Source organism: Saccopteryx leptura, chromosome 8 (assembly GCF_036850995.1).
Source record: "Saccopteryx leptura isolate mSacLep1 chromosome 8, mSacLep1_pri_phased_curated, whole genome shotgun sequence".
Taxonomy (NCBI): Eukaryota; Metazoa; Chordata; class Mammalia; order Chiroptera; family Emballonuridae; genus Saccopteryx; species Saccopteryx leptura.
In genome coordinates, this window is record NC_089510.1 from 8,685,541 (window position 1) to 8,704,889 (window position 19,349).

General features: G+C 52.8%; 1 protein-coding gene across 1 annotated transcript in view; it reads left to right on the top strand.

Moving 5' to 3' along the window:
• CLRN1 (clarin 1) overlaps positions 1 to 16,510 on the top strand; it is a 44,252-nt gene extending 27,742 nt beyond the window's left edge. Inside the window, exons 2-3 of the mRNA XM_066347244.1 lie at positions 1,278 to 1,457; positions 15,480 to 16,510. Of these exons, the coding sequence (XP_066203341.1) occupies positions 1,278 to 1,457; positions 15,480 to 15,745 (446 nt within the window). The 3' untranslated portion in view covers positions 15,746 to 16,510. The remainder of the gene's footprint in view (positions 1 to 1,277; positions 1,458 to 15,479) is intronic.
• The last annotated feature ends 2,839 nt before the right edge of the window (positions 16,511 to 19,349 follow it).

Genomic DNA, 19,349 nt, shown 5'->3' on the forward strand with positions numbered 1-19,349 from the left:
TATTCCCATTAGGTTATAAGCTCCACAGACAGCAAAGACTTTGTCTGTCTCGTTCGATGGTTCTATTTCCATCCAGCACCTAGAAGAAAGCCTGGCGCATAGTAGGGGCTCAGTGAATCAATTCAACACTTGATAAATGTTTGGGAAACTGAAACAGACTGAAAGAAACCTCCGCAGATCGGCTCTGTCCGGTTTGCTGCTGTTAACCGTGCCAATGCCTCAGCAGATAAGAGAAGCGCGAAACGGACGGAGCATTGCATTTCCTCTGCAGACAAGAATGCCTTACCCTGAGCAGAAAGCCTAGAAATAGACTTGGCGTGTTTTCCAGATGGAAAATATTTCTTGTATCTCCAGAAATTATTTTCCCACAGCTTGTGCTACATTAAAATATTGGAGTCGGCTGCAAATGTCCTATTCTTTAGCGTGGGGTAGGGGTTAGAAACAATTATTTATTTATTTATTTATTTGTAGCAAAGGAAATATAAAATCCTCCTGCTCTTTGAACCCTCCCAGAATCCCCAAACTGAAAATGTCATTATAAATTAAGATAGATTTTAAAAAAGATGATGACAGAGAAATAGCATTAAAAGTTTCGGTCATCACCTGACCAGGCGGTGGCGCAGTCGATAGAGTGTCGAACTGGGATGCGGAAGACCCAGGTTTGAGACCCTGAGGTCTCCAGCTTGAGCCCAGCTTATCTGGTTTGAGCAAAAGCTCACCAGCTTGAGCCCAAGGTCGCTGGCTGAGGAAGGGGTTACTCGGTCTGCTGAAGGCCCGTGGTCAAGGCACATATGAGAAAGCAATCAATGAACAACTAAGGTGTTGTAATGCGCAACAAAAAACTAATGACTGATGCTTCTCATCTCTCCGTTCCTGTCTGTCTGTCCCTGTCTATCCCTCTCTCTGACTCTCTCTCTGTCTCTGTAAAAAAAAAAAAAGAAAAAAAAAGAGAGAGAAAGAAAAAAAATGTTTGGTCATCAAACTTATGTACAGTTTTTGGTAATAAAGCCAGCACTTGTTTATTTAAGTAATTACATACAACCAAAGCAGAAAATAAAATTCCCTCAAATCTCTCCTTTGCTTGTTTTGACTGGTGAGTTCTATAAAATAACCCCGCGTTTAAATCTTTTTATAAGCCCCTTGCAAATTAGTGAGCATGTGTTCATCTGAAGGATTTGAGTGACTTTTGAAGTTAACAATACAGGGATTTAACGTTTTAAATTACACTTCCAGACAAGGGCTAATTAAATTTCTTCTAATCTTCGTTTCCTCTCCAGTCTTCCCGGATTTGCTCAAAGCCATCCCGGTGAGCATCCACGTCAACGTCATTCTCTTCTCCATGATCCTCATCGTCTTGACCATGGTGGGGACAGCCTTCTTCATGTACAACGCTTTCGGCAAGCCCTTTGAGACTCTGCACGGTCCACTCGGGCTGTATCTCCTGAGCTTCATCTCAGGTAGGAACAAGATTCTGCCCCCAAGGACAAATGCGTTTTTCAGTGCCAGGAGACGGGTCTTCTCAGGCAGAGAGTTGCTGCAGATATCCATACCGTATTCCTCCATACAGAAAACGCTGCCATGGATAAGACGCACCTTAATTTGGGGGCCCAAAATTTTCAAAAAAAAAAAAAAATGAATTACATAAAGTGATTGAACTCAAGTTTTATTCGTCATAAAATTCGTACAATTCCTCATCCCTGTCAAAACTCCCATCCATGAGCTTGTCCTCATTTGTGTCTGATGACGAATCACTGTCTTCGACAACGAGCACAAAAACAAGTGCAAAAAAGCGAGAAATGCAAGTAAAACAATCTACAACCGCTGTATAAGACTCACCCAGTGTTTAGACCCCAAATTTTTCGAAAAGTGGTGCGTCTTATCCATGGGGAAATACGGTCAACATTCACCGTAGCATTATATAGGATAGAAAACATAGAGAAAATAGAATTATCCCACCGTAGGGATTTCAATAAGTATATTTATAACAGCAGTCTAGGTGCATAAATTATGAGGCTGACATTAAATTATGTTTGTGAATGAGACGGCGTCCAGAGGATAAATGCCCGTGTGGAGCTCGCCGGAAGGTCCCGGTGAGGCGTGGGTGTCGCCTCTACCTCCCCCCACCCCCACACCAGACCGAAGGGGCGGCGTGCTGTCTTGGTGAAGGTCCCGGTGAGGCGTGGGTGTCGCCTCTACCTCCCCCCACCCCCACACCACACCGAAGGGGCGGCGTGCTGTCTTGGTGAAGGGCATTGACTCAGCCGGGCCAGCGGGGACACAGAGTCCATGCTGTGTGAACAGAGGGAATGCGTGTTCAGCAGGGGTCTTGAAGTGGGGTCCCTAGCCCTGCAGCACGGGCATCGCTGGGAACTTGGCAGAAAAGCAAGTTCTTAGCTGCCCCCCCCCCCACCGTCCTCCCAGACCGACTGAATCAGACACCTGGGTGGGGCTGGCCACGGGGGCTCTGACCCGCTCCAGGTGACTTGGACCAGGCTCCTGTTGCAGAGACAGGGTACCAGGGACTGGGTTCAATGGGTGCTGGAGAATGGGAGAGACAGAAAGGAACCCCTGAGCGGACTCAGAAATTGTTGGTTCAGAAAACAGCTACCATCCCCCGGGGCCAGTGGTGGGATTCAAATAATTTAACGACTGGTTTTTTGCCCTAATGACTGTTTTAGGTATATAAAAAAACAATACACTGAAAGGTAGTTTATCATTTCATGTATTTAATACTTAAATAAGAACAATAAAAGGGGTATAGAAAACCAGATTATGTTATAAGAGTTTTAAAATATTAATAAAAAATATTAAATAATATCTGACAAAAAAAACAATACCAGTTGTCACCCCCTGGTTGTTTGGCACTTTTTCTTTTTATGTCATATGTTTGTTTACTGAAGCAACAAACATGAGGGAATTAAAATGCAGTATTCCATCAAAGGTATAATGCGTTTTATGAAATGAATAAGTAAATATTACAAGCATAGTTCCGTTAAATTTTTTTCACCTATGGACGGAATGAACATGACTATAGGTGCTTAGAATACACTATTGCACAGATGAATGTTTAAAAAGAATAGGGAGCCTGACCAGGCGGTGGCACAGTGGATAGAGCTTTGGACTGGTAGGCGGAGGAACCAGGTTCGAAACCCTGAGGTTACCAGCTTGAGTGTGGGCTCATCTGGTTTGAGCAAGGCTCACCAGCTTGAGCCCAAGGTCGCTGGCTTGAGCAAGGGTCACTCGGTCTGCTGTAGACCCCCAGTCAAGACACATATGAGAGAGCAATCAATGAACAACTAAGGTGCCACAATGAAGAATTGATTCTTCTCATCTCTCTCCCTTCCTGTCTGTCCTTCTCTCTGTCACTGACACACACACACACACACACACACACACACACACACACACAAAAGTAAGGAATGTCAATTTGTGATTTGCACATTGGGCAGCTGCCCAGGCACCCACCTTAGAGAGAACCCTGATGACAAGTGCCATTTTAACAACCGGTTCACCAAACTCAACAAAATATTAGGTATTGGTTCTGCCGAACCAGTGCTCATTGGCTAAATCCCATCACTGCCTGGGGCTCAGAGGACCAAGGGGAGAGTCTGGAGTTACCAGAACCTAGAGGCTTACGGGAAAGCCCAGGGCACTAAGTCTTGGACCACGAAGGAGATGGCACTGTCACGGGACACCATGAGGTGGCCCTGGGTGTACAAAGGTCTGGGGAACTCCCAACTGCACAGCCAGGACAAGCGCCATTCCTGCAGCCATTCCTGCAGCCACTCCTGCAGCCAGCAGGAGGCGCTGACTCTCCTCTCCTGCCCTGCCCCCCACCCCCACGCAGAGCCTGGCTGCAAGCAGGTGACAAGGCCACACTAGGGTGGCGGGGGGCAGGGCAGCCTGTGAGTCCCAACCCCGCATCACAAAGCAGAGAGAAGAGCTGGTTTGAAGCCAAGACACAACAGCTTATTAACTGGCGCAGACACGCCGCACTAGCTTCTGAATAAAATTCAGAACCACCGCTCATTTGAAAGACAAATTACTTGACAGTTCTAATGGACGGACGACCAAATGAACAGTATTTGCAAAACAAGATGACTCCGGGAAGGTGAGCGTTTAATCCACGTCCCAGATCTTAGCTTGGCCTTTGGCCAAGTCTACTGCAAAGGAAACGTGAGCGCAGGACGTATGTGGGAGCACGCAGACCCTGTTGCTGACACTCTTAACCTTGAACGTGCTGCAGAAGCAGGTGCTCAGTAAAGGCCTGTGGGTGAGGGAGGGGAGAGAGCGGGAGAGAGGAAGGAGCCATCAGCAGACCTGCCTTGCAGAGGGCAAGGACCTAGTGTTTCCAGGTCATTGGGTTTTTATTTTTCTTTAAGCCCCAAATCCTTATTTGTAAATACCACAATTTTCAATAGCTTTTTAGAAACAAGAATAAGGGTCAGATGGACTCACAGTTCGTAATCTTTGGGAATAAACCGTCACTCCTGAGTCACAGAGTCCCTCATTCTCCTTCAATCTCCCGACCACCCCCCAAAGCCCCTGGAGGTCTGGAAAGGTTCACCGAGAGCCGCAGTATTCCTGGAGTCCCCCAGCTCTAAACCCCAAGTGTGCAAGGGTGGGGGTTTACAGCCCTTACCCCAGACACTCCGACCGCGAGCCAGTCCGTTCCACACGCGGAGGCCAGAGCCCACGTGAGGGGTCCTTCAGGTCCAGGGCGAGTCACATTTCACTAGAGAACCCCCTTCCAGGGGGTGGGCAGCTCTGTTCCACCTCCTGCCCACCTGGCCGCCCTTCCAGGCAGCAAAGACGCTTCCTCCTTGATCTCCTTCCCCTTCTTCTCCTGCTTCCCTTCTAGATGTCCCCCTTCCTTGTGCTGCGGTCATCGCAGGGCCATTTCTTCAGCTGTCGCGTCCTGAGCCATGAAGACAGGGAGAAGGGAAGGGAGGAGAGGGCCTGCCGCATTCCAGCGGGACCTTCTGTACCGCCCGCCCCGGGTAGCAGTGCTACGAGCACCTCCTTCTCTCTCCTGCTGTGCTGCAGCCGGACCCTGCACACGGAGGAGGGACAGGAAAGGGGACCCGCCTGGGTCAGGCCACCCGGTTCCAGGCCCTGCTCTCCAGTGTGCTCTCCTACGGCCCTCCTGGACCAGATGCCCCCTCCATGGCTCCCAGCCTTCGGCGTGGCTCAGCGGCTGCCTCCGCGTTCTCCGTGGAGCATCTCTGACCGCTCTCCCTGCTCCGCGAAGCCCGTGCAAGTCAGAGTGCTCCCTCTCGTCCTGTCAGTCAGGAACTGGGTCTGAGAAACCGTGCCCCTGGTGAGGAGTGTAGTAGTGTCCGAACTGTCTCCTGCAGTTCCTCAGTTCATTCGGGGCGGCGGTCTCTCCCTGGGCTCTACTTTAGAAGCACCTGCAGAGCTCTTCAAAAATACCGATGCCAGGCCCCGTGACATCCTGATTTAGTTGGTGTCTCTGAGGTGGAGCCTAAGTGTTGTATTTTCTTTTCTTTTCTTTTCTTTTTTTGTATTTTTCTGAGTGAGAAGTGGGGAGGCAGAGAGACAGACTCCTGCATGTGCCTGACTAGGATCCACCCGGCATGCCCACCAGGGGGCGATGCTCTGCCCATCTGGGGCATCGCTCTGTTGCAACCAGAGCCATTCTAGCGCCTGAGGCAGAGGCCACAGAGCCATCCTCAGTGCCAGGGCCAACTTTGCTCCAATGGAGCCTTGGTTGCGGGAGGGGAAGAGAGAGACAGAGAGGAAGGAGAGGGAGAGGGGTGGAGAAGCAGATGGGCGCTTCTCCTGTGTGCCCTGGGCGGGAATTAAATCCAGGACTTCTACACACTGGGCTGATGCTCTACCGCTGAGCCAGCCAGCCAGGGCCGCGTTGCTATTTTCTTACCCCCTCTTCGGTCCTGCTAACATGTGACGAGCGTTAGGGACCACTGAAACAGGTGCACACACTCCAATTACCCAGCAAACCCTGAGTGAGTGCTAAGTGCCCACCCTTGTAACAGGCACGGTGAGCCCACGGTGAGTCAGGCACACGCTCTGCCTCCACGGAGCCCGCGTTATAGCGGGAGGGTCAGGCAAAAGCGTGCACAGATAAAGATCCAATACTCACGCTCTGCCTCCACGGAGCCCGCGTTATAGCGGGAGGGCCAGGCAAAAGCGTGCACAGATAAAGATCCAATAATCACGATTCGGGAGATAGACAGGCTGCTGTGACAGGACCTGGGGGTGGGGATAGGGGCTTTGATACAGTGGTCAGCACAGCCCCCTCCAATAGCTGTTCTACAGACACAAAGGGGCTGAGGACCCTCAGAGAACTTCTCAAGTTCAGGAGCAAGTGCCCAGGAGGTTGCCTTGCTGTGGGGCCGGAAGGGAGGCCCGAGTGGCCAGGGGGTGGGCAGGGACCAGAAAATGGGAGCGAAATTAGTGCAGAGAGATCAGTGGAGGCCAGTTAATGTCGGACCCCCAAAGCCTCGGTAAGTCTTTTAGAACTGATTCTAATTGCAATGAGAAGCTTGTGGAAGACTATGGAAGATGTCAGATGGCTGATTCGCCTTCTAGGAAATGTCTGGTGAAAGACCAGGCTGCTCCCTCGCAGACGGAGAGGGATGAATGGACTCTAAGAACATTTGAGAGTAGAGCCACATCGTTCTGCAGGTCAGTTATGCAATGAGTAGACAGTGGTGGCATTAACCAAGATAAATAATACAGGAGAGGAGCAGCTGAGAGCCTAGGGCACTAAAGAAATGGGGAGCGGAGCTCAGCGCTGGAAACCAGGCGTTTTGTCTGGGGCGTGTCCCGTGTGAGATCCCATGAGGTGTGCAAGGGTGCTCTCGTCCCGTGTGAGATCCCGTGAGGTGTGCAAGGGGGCTCTCGTCCCGTGTGAGATCCCGTGAGGTGTGCAAGGGGCTGTCGTCCCGTGTGAGATCCCGTGAGGTGTGCAAGGGGCTCTCGTCCCGTGTGAGATCCCGTGAGGTGTGCAAGGGGCTCTCGTCCCGTGTGAGATCCCGTGAGGTGTGCAAGGGGGCTGTCGTCCCGTGTGAGATCCCGTGAGGTGTGCAAGGGGGCTGTCGTCCCGTGTGAGATCCCGTGAGGTGTGCAAGGGGGCTGTCGTCCCGTGTGAGATCCCGTGAGGTGTGCAAGGGGGCTGTCGTCCCGTGTGAGATCCCGTGAGGTGTGCAAGGGGGCTGTCGTCCCATGTGAGATCCCGTGAGGTGTGCAAGGGGGCTGTCGTCCCGAGTGAGATCCCGTGAGGTGTGCAAGGGGGCTGTCGTCCCGTGGAGATCCCGTGAGGTGTGCAAGGGGGCTGTCGTCCCGTGTGAGATCCCGTGAGGTGTGCAAGGGGGCTGTCGTCCCGTGGAGATCCCGTGAGGTGTGCAAGGGGGCTGTCGTCCCGTGTGAGATCCCGTGAGGTGTGCAAGGGGCTGTCCTGTGTGAGATCCCGTGAGGTGTGCAAGGGGACTGTCGTCCCGTGTGAGATCCCGTGAGGTGTGCAAGGGGGCTGTCGTCCCGTGTGAGATCCCGTGAGGTGTGCAAGGGGCTGTCCTGTGTGAGATCCCGTGAGGTGTGCAAGGGGGCTGTCGTCCCGAGTGAGATCCCGTGAGGTGTGCAAGTGGAGCAGTCAAGTAGACGGTCGGAAATAGCATCTGGAGCTCTGAGAAGGGGTCTAGATGAAAAATATAGTTAGGAGCTGTCAGGCGATTGATATTATTTAAAGCAATGACAATGAATGAGATCATCTACAGAGAAAATGTAGTTAGAAAAAAACTGGCCGAGGACCAGTCCCTAAGGAACAGCATCAGTTCCTGTTGGGTTGAGGAGAAGGGGCCCCCGGGGGACACTGACTGGGTGTGTGTGTGTGTGTGTCCCGAGAAGGAGGTAGGGAACCGGGAGACCGCGGGGTCCCAGGGGCTGCAGGAGGGGATGTTCTCGCAGTCCTGGTCCACGGGGAGCCTGTGAAAGAGTGAAAAGAGAGTGAACGGGAGAGGAGGGAAGGTGGCAGGGAGAGGGAACAGGGGGAGAGGGTGAAACACTTCCCGTGAGGCTCAGAGTACAGGAGGGGAAAGAGAGAGACCATACAAACCAAGGAGGTGAAGAAAGGGAGGGAGCCGGAAAAAGAGAAAGAGAGAGAGAGAGAGAGCTGAGTATAGACGTAACTGGACCCAAAGTTTCCCCCTGGAGCACTGATGGGTGAGTGCACGCCTTTACAATGTGCCAGCCTGAGCTTCCCGACAGGTGGCCGAGTCCCAGATCCCAGATCGGCATAGAAGAGAGAGCAGGCTCGGCGGAAGTCTCGCCACAAATCAAGGGCAGCCCATCCTAGAGAGCTCAGGGAATAGTCTCCGAGGACAACGTGACATGTATCGACTCCAGCGAGCCTTTTGGAGGTGGATGCAAAACTCTAAGCTATGGACCCCGTGCAGACTGCGTTCACACGCCCTCTCCCTTACAAGAGCATCACGCTACGAGTTATGACAAGCAAGGCAAACAAACAGACCAACTGCCTTTCTTTAAAACGGGGGGGGGGGGGGGGTGCTGCCAATATGGGTCTAATTAATTATGATAGTTACAATTCGATCGGGCACGTAAGTAAGTCACAGTCACACAGGAAACGTGAAGGCCGAGAAAGAGAGGGCGGACACAAACAGAAGAATGCTAACGTTGTGCGTCGGTGTTGGTATTGGTAACGTCCCGGCCTCTGCCCTGTGTCCAGGACACGCCCTTCTGCAACTGCCTGCATCTCGTCTCATGTCAGTTCTCGTGGAGGAGCTGTTGTTTACAGTCTGGGAAAAAGAAACCGACAGCCCAGCGTCAGCACCAGGGAGCCTGAGAAAGGAGAAGACCAGGGTAGGAAAAGCCACCGATAAAAACATCCTGCCAGTTCCTCAGCATAGACTTCAGAAAGGAGGAGGCAGAAGGAAAACAAAGCAGACAGCCCGTGATGGCCAAGGGCAAGGAACTGTTGCTTAGCTAGGCAGGCAGCACTGAAGAGCGGAGCGACGTCACAGGGTTTCGCTCCACGTCACTCACATCGCGGGTGCGAGACAAGGGCCGTTTCGCTCACTTTGCAGAGGGCTCAGCCAGGACCTGGTACAAGGAGATGCCGGACTTTGTTCTATCACAACTGCAGAGACTCCTTCCCTACTCCGAATGTGTGCGTCTATCTTCCTTTCTGGTTTACTTAGAGTCAAAGCCCAAGTCCTTGCTGTGACCTTCAGAGCACCACTTGATGTGCCCACCCCAGAAATGTATGTGCGCGGACACACACACACACACACACACACACACATACACACACAACGGCTCACCTCCTACGCCTCTCTGCCCGGCTCTCTTCCTCTCTCCAGTCTCACCCCCTGGTTCCTTCACACTCGCTGTTCCCTCGGCCTGAAATGCTCTTCTCCTCAAGTGTTTACCATATTGCCCCATGTAGAAGACACACCCCTTTCCAAAAACTTTGGGGTCTAAAAACTGGATGCATCTTACACAGTGGTTGTGGCATTTCCAATGCCATAGATGGAACTGAGGACGAGGCAGTCTGTGAAGACAGGGATTCGTCATCAGACAGATGAGGACAAGCTCATGGATGGGAGTTTTGACAGTGGCGAGGAGTTGTATGAATTTTACGATGAATAAAACTTGAGTTCAATGACTGTATGTAATACATTTTTTCCCCAATTTTGATTCCCAAAATGAAGGTGCATCTTATACAAGGGAGCGTCTTACACATGGGGAAATACGGTACCTCCTCACTGCCTGACTTCCTTCAGGAGGCATTAAAATGTCATCTTCTCTCTGGGGCTTCCCAGTCCCGCCTCCTCCCCTGCGTAGCACGTGCCGACAGAGGAAAGAACGTAGGCACCCATCTTGCTGTTGCGTCTTCTCCTCTGACCCCACCAAGAGCTCCGCGAGACAGGGATTCCCGTCTGCCTTGTTCAGTGCCCAGAACAGTGCAGGCACCCGATAAACACTTGTTGAGTAAATGGATACAATAGGAGAACAGCCCTGCATATCTCCTGATAACAAATGACATTCTCCTTTTCTGAAAAATCAATTCCCGTGAGAAAACAACTGTGTTTGTTAGACCATTTCCTCTTCGCACAAATCACCCTTCTCGCCAACAGCTCGTCTGCGAGGCTCGAGTGCGCTGGGGGCCCTCAGCTCTCCGTGACAGAAGAGGAAGAGGCCAGGCGGAGCCCAGCTGGCGCTAAGCCTGCACCCACACCTGTCAGCGGAAACGCACGACCATCTTGCTCTCCACGATGACCGCTGGACCTGCTCTTAGGTCTTAGTTTGCTTAACTTGACCTTCTGCCCACTTTCTAGATGGTCGGCATTGGTCTCTAAATGCTGTGGAAGCCGGGATCACGTCCATTCGGGGGAGAGATCCTTGCTGGGATCTCACCTTCAGCACCTGCTTTCTACTGAGATTGTGTCATTTCACAGAATACTAGCACCAACACCTGCAAAGTCGTGGCTTTCCCAAACCCCGCCGACCATCTCTCAAGCCTCCTTAAAGAAGGAAACTTTCAATTTATCATCCTGGAGAGGAAACGGAATGCCTCTGGCGTGTGTCATCTGCAAGAGCGATTAAAGATGACGTGTTAGCTTTCTGGAAATGCCGGCCATTACTTAAAATGGAATTGAAATTCTAATTTATTATTTCTCCAAATACAGTCTCAGCGATCATGGGAGAATGTGTCATAGATTTTCACCTTTGAGAACACTTCTCTACCAAAACTCATGGTGCCCTGGACGCCCTCAGATCCTGCAGGATGTGCCCACCCAAACACAGCAGTCACCCTCGGGGCCGGCCAGCAATGAGGAAGCAGCTTTCCTCCGGACTGCGACCTTTGTTCCCTGTCCTGTAAGGGCCGGAGGAGAGAGGAGCCCAATCCTAGACAGCCGCCAGAGGGAGGCGTGCACGTGCCCTGTTAGCACATCACAAAAGTTTGGTAATTGACTAATAATTCATGATGTGACAGCCTTATAACTCAGCAATCCTATTCCGTCATAAATTAACTCAGTCCTCAAAGTCATTAAAAGGGGGGGAATAACCCACTGCAGCATGAGCCAGATGGTGGGGAAATCAAACGAATGAAGGAAAAATGGCCGCTCTCTGAGTAAACCACTAGGCAGCACAACTTGGGTCCCGTGCCTGGTTATATTCCAGATTCCAGCTGGAGCACGGCTTGGCAGGCTTTCCAAAGTCCAGTACACTCTAACCTTTTTCTTTTTTCTTTCTTTTTTTTTTAGCGAGAGAGAGACAGGGACAAACAGACAGGAGTTTAAGAGAGATGAGCAGTATCGACTCTCAGTTGCAGCTCCTTAGTTGTTCCTTGACTGCTTTCTCATATGTGCCTTGACCCAGAGACTCTAGCCAAGTCAGTGGCCGCTTGCTCAGGCTAGTGACCTTGGGCTTCAAGCCAGCGACCATGGGGTCGTGTCTGTGATCCCACCCTCAAGGTGGTGACCTTGGGATTTCGAACCTGGATCCACAGCATCTCAGGCCAGTGCTTTATCCGCTGCGCCACCATCTGGTCAGACACTCTAACCTTTCTTGTCAACCTGAGCAGTGCTGGTCAGATGGACAGACACGTAAGGAATCTGTCCAGACGCCCCAGCTGAGTGTGAGCTTTCAGCATACGTGGAAAACTGGGAGAAGGAAGAGGCAAGCACGCACACTTGACCCCAACATTTGTAAGGCCTTGGGCAAGAGTCTGAATGGAAGCTCACACACCCCGTGTCTAAACATGTTAAAACCACAAGCTAATAAACTATTCACTGACACGTGGTCTAGCCTCCTGCCTTCACAAGCATCTCTCCGAAAGCCAGATTCAAATGCAAAAATTCTTGAGCCCTGGAAATTCTACCCGGGGATGTGGTGATGGGAGGCGAGCTGGACCCTGTCTGTCCTCTTTCCTTCCCATCCTGGTTCCGCCCACTTCGTAAAGGGCCTTCAGCATAAAGTGTGTGAATACTCCGCTGCATAGCCGAGCTCTGACCAGGCTCCCAAACAACTGTGCCTGGCACGACTTCAGGCCTCGGGGTAACAGCGCCACAGGGACTGGCCCAGGGAACATACTCACGCACCCATGGAGCCCTAGGAAGTGCTCAGGCCGTTTGGGGAAGGAATTCTTGGGTCCCAGGAGTGTATCTAGAATGTGAGTTGGGCTCCAGTCCCGTTGACTTCAGGGATTCCTTACATGGGGGAGGGCTCTCCAGGAGAAAGGGGGGGCAGGACCCTCTACATGGGGGGCCCAGAGCAGGACCGCCCGCTGGAGTCCCAGAGCCATACTGGACACGGGCTAAGCCCCGTTCTCACCACCGTTCACACCCCTTACTCGCCTCTCCCGTGTCCCTAGCAGTCGGGCCACCAAAAGAAACACTCCATGTGCACCTGTCGGTCCACGAATCACACGGAGGCATCCCCGGTCTGGCCGCTCTTTTGGAGCCGTCGACAGAGAACAGCCAACGTGTTCTAAGTTCTCTGCTCTCCCGTCTCCCTTCACATCAGAGGCTTGGGCTGGGTTTCTCTGCTCAGACTCGGAAATGACAGAGTGGACCACAAGGCCAAGCCCAGAACCCGGAGCGGAACCTCGGACCATCCTCTCCCCTCCTGGACCACTGAACGTCTGAGCCGTGGCACAAGGCTGTGAGTCTAAGACGCCCCGAGAAACTTTTACTTGAGGAATTTGAAATGCAGCCTCCCCAGGCCGCTGTCTCCTCAGCAAAGCAGCACCTTTAAATATTTAACCACTTGAAAAGGAAACCGAGCTTGAATTTTTCCTCTCAAGCAAGAAAGGAAATACAGTGTTTCTCTTGTCTGAAATTCACCATTCTTCTCAGACAAAGAAAAGTAGCATGGTAAACGCCAGGGTATTTTTTCCTCCTACCATTTTCAAATAAAAGATAAAGAGAAAACAGCGTGGCAGCCTTTTTGTTGGATCTCACCATAAAGGAAGAATGCAGGGTTGCCGGGGGGAGGCTCTGGGGCGAAGCTCAGAATGCAGAAATAAGCAGACCGATTTTACAAAGGAATGTTCTAAACAACCCGCCGCTCTGAGGCTAGCGGGGAGCGAAGGTTCAAGAAAATGATATCATTATTACCGGGGGGCTGGGTGTATGAAGGTGGTGATTAAGTTCATGGGGGCAGTCCTAGGCAGAATTCTAATAAAGAAACGGGGATTTCCCCTCTTCTGCTCACCTCCAGCCTTACCCTGCACGACCCAGTCTGTCCTGGTACCCCAACCCAGACCCCCAACCCAGACCCCCAACCCAAACCCCCAACCCAAGCGGGGCCTCTGGAGAGGGGATGGGGGCCGTCGTTTGCACTGTCGCTGCCCGCGTCTGGCGTGCTCTCTCCGCACAGCCCAGCTGCCCTGCGCTTGGCTAGCTTCCCACAGCTGCTCCTCAGGAAACTTCCTTCCATGTCGGGTCCTCCCCTCTCGGGTGTGGCCCTCGTCTGTGTCTCCTCACCGTTCCACGCACTCCACTTGGTTTCCTCCTGGTTTTCTCCGTGTTCCCTGCCTGACTATCTACACTGTTCGAGCAGAAACCGGATGCACTGCCTTTTGTGGTTAAATCGCCACCACGATCCTCCTGCTTGGCATGTAATAAGCCTGGTTGCATACATGAATGAGTGAATTCATGAATGGGAACTTAAGCCACCATGTTGCTGCTCCCAGGGTATTTGAATGAACTATTGATACTTAAGTGTAACTGAAGAACCGAAAGCACTGACCCCTCCCAAAGGAGTCACAGACCTAACGCGAGAGTATTTGGAGGAGCAAGGTGCTGGAATGCCTTCTTTTCGGTTGCCAACCAGATGTGGTCAGGGTGTGTGCGTGCATGTGCGCGCGTGTGTGTGTGTGTGTGTGCGCGCGCGCGGTGGGGTAAGGAATTGCGGGAAAACTTGTGAGAAGACAGTAAGATGTAAAAACCACAGGGACAACTGCCAAATTAGTAAGCATTTATGCATGTCAACTCTAATATCCAACACTGATCATCTATCATCTCTATGATCCATGTTTTATAGATGAGGAAATTGAGATCTGGTGATTAAAACTGCTTAATTTCACAGGTGATGAAGCCAGATTGGTTTGACCTGCAGCAGAGCACCATCTCAGCAGGGCTCCTATGAACTGGCACCCTTCTGTGGTGGCCTGGCGGGCCACGGACACGGGCTGCAGAAACCCCGGGAGTCCCAGCCACCCACTGGGCTCCCCACCCTGCTCCCCTCCCCCCTGCTGCTGTCCCTGGGCCATCCGCCCACCTGGGGTCCCCCTTCTCCACCCTAAGCAGGGGAGCTCGGCGGCACCAGTCAGCAGGGATGCCCCGTCAAGCAGGGGTCTCGCCCAGATGGCAGCAGCACCGGGGAAGGTTAGATTAGGCTGCCAACAAGTGGACAATGAGAGAGAAATAATAACAGTGGATTACACAAAGCAGACGTTTCATTTTCTCTCACAGACAAACCCAGAGGCAGAACAAGCCCAGGGTGAGCTGGTGGCTCCGGGGTCCCGGGATCCAGACCTCTCCTTTCTTGTTTGTCCACAGGAGGTGGCTTCCATTTCTGAGCCCACCTGGAGCCCCAGCCTCTGCTGCCCCAGTCCAGCGACAGGAGGGAAGGGCCCCGATACACGGACTCAGCGGCCCCTCCAGCCCAGGCACCCGCAGCCAGAACACGGGGTCTTTATCCCAGGCAGCCACGGCCCCCAGGGGAAATCCCGAGCGCAGTCACAAACAAGGAGAACAGATAGTCTCCGCCCTAACGCCTCCCCCAGGGCCCCCTCTGCTCAGGGGCTCCTCTGCGCAGCTGTGGCCAGGTGGGAGCTGGGGGCGGAGTCAGCATCCCTCCGGAGGCAGTCCCAGGGCCTGCACAGGGGGCATCCGACCACCGACCACCTGCATTTATCCCGCGCAGCCTGGGAAGTCTTTTGAGGAATTTGTTTCCTTGAAGCCTCACCGTAGCCGTGGTGGCTTCGTAGCCTGATTTCTCCATTGCAGTTTTATTTTTTAAGCCGCAAATGGATGACTTTATTTATTTATTTTTATTTAGAAATTAAATGTAACGGGGAGACGTTGATCAATAAGAAGAGTACATATGTTTCAGGTGAACATCTCCTGATTGCGTTGTGTGCCCATCACCCAAGTCAACTCATTTCCCGTCCCAGTGTATTCATCTCCCCCCCCCCCCCATGTGCTTTAAGGCTCCGGCAACTCTGCCTTCTCGGCACACACAGAGCCATCTCCCCATCTCTGTGAGATCAGCTTGACCCGCTGGCCCGCCAGTCTTGTCACTCAAAGCCACCAGCAGACACTGCCACCGCTTGGGTGGGGCACCAGGCTCAGGGTTACTAATTTGAAATGATATACTTTTGCAGCAAAATGCAAGTGAGGATAAACCCCGGGAGAGGCTTTTTTCGGGAACTATGGAGCCCAACGCATTCTCTGTTCCTTCTGTTGCAGGCTCCTGTGGGTGTCTTGTCATGATTCTGTTCGCCTCGGAAGTGAAAATTCACCACCTCTCAGAAAAGATTGCGAATTACAAAGAAGGGACCTATGCCTACAAAACGCAAAGTGAGAGGTACAACACCTCGTTCTGGGTCGTTTTCCTTTGCTTTTTCGTTCACTTTCTGAACGGGCTCCTTATACGACTTGCTGGGTTCCAGTTTCCCTTCGCAAAATCGAAAGACACAGAGACGACGAACGTGGCTGCGGATCTCATGTACTGACAGGCCAGCGCTGCTGGCGTCCTGGCACCCCAGGCAGTGAGTGGGCTCGCTGTGCTCACTTGGATGCAGTGTAATCTGGTCCATCCTTTCAGATGCTCCAGCGAAAGCACCCAAACCCGCGGTGGTAACGTTTACAAGCCGTGCACAAAGGGCGCAGGCTGGGAAGGAAGGGGTGCAGAAGGACGGCTCTGGAAGGTTGCGTGGGCTGCTTGGCCGGAAGCTGCTTCACCCGGGTTGTCAAGGCGGTGGACCGGAACGGATAAATTGTTACTCCATACACATATCAACCTGCAAAAGGCATGCCCCATGGAAGAATCAGAAGGCAGGGGGGAATATATTTTAATAGAAACAAATACTATTTCTGACATAGCCACACATTTGTTTCAATAGACACCAGAAAACAGAGTTGGAATTGCTTTCTTAAAATGGTAGTGCATTAACTGAGCTTTTTCTTTAAAGCTCAATGAAAGTACAGTCTTACGATCCACGCCTGCGGATTAAGATGTGCAAACCTCTAAAAGTAAACAAGAACAAGGAAACAAAGCTAAGGGTATCGTCCCTCCTGTGGCTATGACCCCACGACAGTCACACGGTCCTTACCAGGGAGACAACTGCTAGGACCAATGAGGAATTGTGAAAAAATATTTTTTCCTAGTAAACTTGATACAAAATGACTCATTGGGGCTGTTGTTTCTAACTTTAGGGTCTCGAGCACTAATCTCCAATTATGAAAATTGTATCACTAGCTGGGATTATGGTGGTAGCACTGCGTCACCTTGGCTTTTGGCCTGGCTGTCACGAAGCATGACCCAGGTGGTTCTTTTGCCCCTGGACTGCCCATGACGTTGACCTGCAGCTGACTGAAGACCACAGCGAGCCAGGGGCTAACCCTTCCTCTCTCCTCATCCGGCTGTCCTCAAGATAACACCCAGGAAGAGGCAGAGAATGGCCCAGAACACGTCACCAGGCCGCACGCCAGGGTACGCCAGGGCTGCTCAGGACTTAGCTCCCACTCAAGGGTCTGGAAAGTGTTTGTTGAATAAAAACAACAACAACAAAAACAAACAAACAAACAAATGCCACTTATACCCTTTTGGAAAAAACTGACAAGAAACGAACAGCCGGGATATAACTTGCTCCGGTGGTTACAGCCCACAGGCTGACCTGAGACCACACCCTCAGGTCCCAGGTGCTCGGCCCCCTTCTGTCCTTGCGGAAATACACCCGGAGGATTTCCAGAAGCTGGGAAAGCGCAGGAAAGCACAGGGACAGCTACCCTGTGGGTCACGGGCCTGCGACCCCAAAGGCCAGTGACCCACACTCTCATTTGATCTCCCTCCCTCCCTCCTCAGAGGTCTGAAAAACTTCTAACACCAAGCTGTCTTTTAGGGAAGCAAGCCTCTGGTTGCACTCTGTTTCGTACAAAGAGAAATCTTCCAGCAGCAGCTGAAAAGCCAACGAGAACCTAACAGTCTTCTCCCCCAGGGAAGTGGAGGCGGGTCCTGGGCGCACACAATAATAAGGGGAGAGACGATCGGCAGGCCCTCAGAGGAGTCCACTAAGTGGTCTTCCCTCTTCTCTCAGGGCGGAATGTGTGGTCTAAAAGCAGCCCCTGCTAGAGGGGTCTAGCTGGGAAGCCCCTCCGTGGCTCTCTCCGTGGGGATCAGAGGCTGTGTCGGACCCCCCCTTCCAGTACTCCCACGTTCCCACGGGGACACGGGTCCCCCCTTGCTGGCTCTGGGGCCGCAAACACAAGGCCACGGTCAGGCAGGGGCTCTGGTCCAGGTGGTGGGCAGGCACCATTCGTGCTCAGAACCTCAGCACTTTTTAGGCGACAGGGAAGAGTGGCGGAAGCATGAAGGCCCCCTGCGCAGGCCCGGCCGTGACCTTGGCAGGACCCATTCCCGGGACGGGACTGGGACTGGGACCGGGACCGGGACCAGGAGCAGTGGAAGCCCCGGGACCAGTGCACCAACCAGGACAGGCTGCAATGACAAGGAGGGCACTTCGCAGATTCCAAAGGTCTTTCACTTGGGACATTTTAGCGACTCTCACACGGTGCATGAGATTGGTCCCAGGCTCACGCATTACACGCCCTGGGGCGCCTCCTGGCCTCCCCGTCTGCGCATGCTCAGGGGGAGAGGCAGCAGGGGAGGAGAGGGGTCACACTGGCCGCATGCGGGTGCAGCGGCTTCCAGCCTGCCCCTAGAAAGGGTGTTGGCCCAACCATCTACCTGTTAAAAACCCTGAACAAGAACCAAGGGAGAGACTGCAGGTGGGGTGCGGAGCAGCAGGGAGATTTACCCTCTCACTCAGTTTCTCTCAGCCTCTCCCCTTCCAGTGAGACCCAGTGTAGGTTAAAAATACGGTGGTTGTTATAGCAGCGCTGCTTGGAGACCAGTACCAGGCCGGCCGCCCTGGTCCTCTAACTGCCTCGCTGTCCCTGATCGCTTCTCTTTCGATATTCGGAGCCTGTGCTATTTGGGAGCTCAGCGTTGGATCTGGTGTGCCGTCCCTTCTCAACCCCCTTCACTGCGGTGGCTGCTCAAGGCTCAGGCAGATAAGCCCCCTCCTCCGAGTGACAAGGGACAGAGGGGACCTAACAGGCAGAAAGCAAGACCGGCCAGGTCTGGGGCCCTAGATTCTGGGTTAAAACTCCCCTCTCAGAGAAGAGCCCTCTTGCTCAGCAAAATGCCAATGCAAACTCAATAAACCTGGACTTTGATGTATAGACTTTGCAACACCCCCCTCCCACCCATGCCCATGCGCATTTATGTAACTAGACACACTTACACTGTCACAACCCAGAGGCCGCTGGGCTACGTGACAAGTCCAGAGAAGCCGGAAGCTGACTGGACAACCCAAGGCAGAAGTCTCCAGAGAAGGTCCCCTGCAGGGCCTGGAGGACAGTATCCACAGTATCAGACCCGGGCTGGGGGTGCCCCGGGGGCAAACAGGCGTGGTGTTGTGCGAGCCACCTCACAGTTAAAGGCAAGCGTCTTAAAGGAGTCTTTCTCTGCTCAAATCTGGGTCTGGATTTTGACCCACTCCAAAGTGAACAGAGCACGCAGCGAGGCAGCCGTGTCAGTCACTAGGCAAGAGCCCACTCCTGTCCCTGCTGGCCGTGACTCTGAATCTGGTGGGGAGTGTGCCCTGTCTCCTCCAGTCTGCTTGGTAAGGGGCACACGGAGGGGGTGGGCTGGGCCCCTCACGCAACGCAAGCCCATGCCCTCCCAGAGCCAGGGGTCTCAGTGCACCCAGCTGCTCCCCTGTCCCGGCAGGGCCCGCGGGGTCCTATCTGCCATGCCCTTATTTAGGCAAAAAAGTACTCTCCCTACCTTAGAGGTGTGGGTTCCCGGATGCCACAGCTCACCAGTTGGCAGTGATATTACTCTCCTTCCATTTAACCCAGTAGAATAAAGAGTGTGTCGTAACTCAGGGAAGGACAGTGTCTGGTGCCCATCCCAGGCCAGAGACCCCTTCTCTTTTACTTGTTGCCATTTAAGTGTTCCCTTCATCCCCCTTGGCTGTCACCCTTTCCCCACTGGCTCTCTGTGGCCGACAGTCCTGTGTGCTCCCTATCACATTCTTCTTAGGCACACGG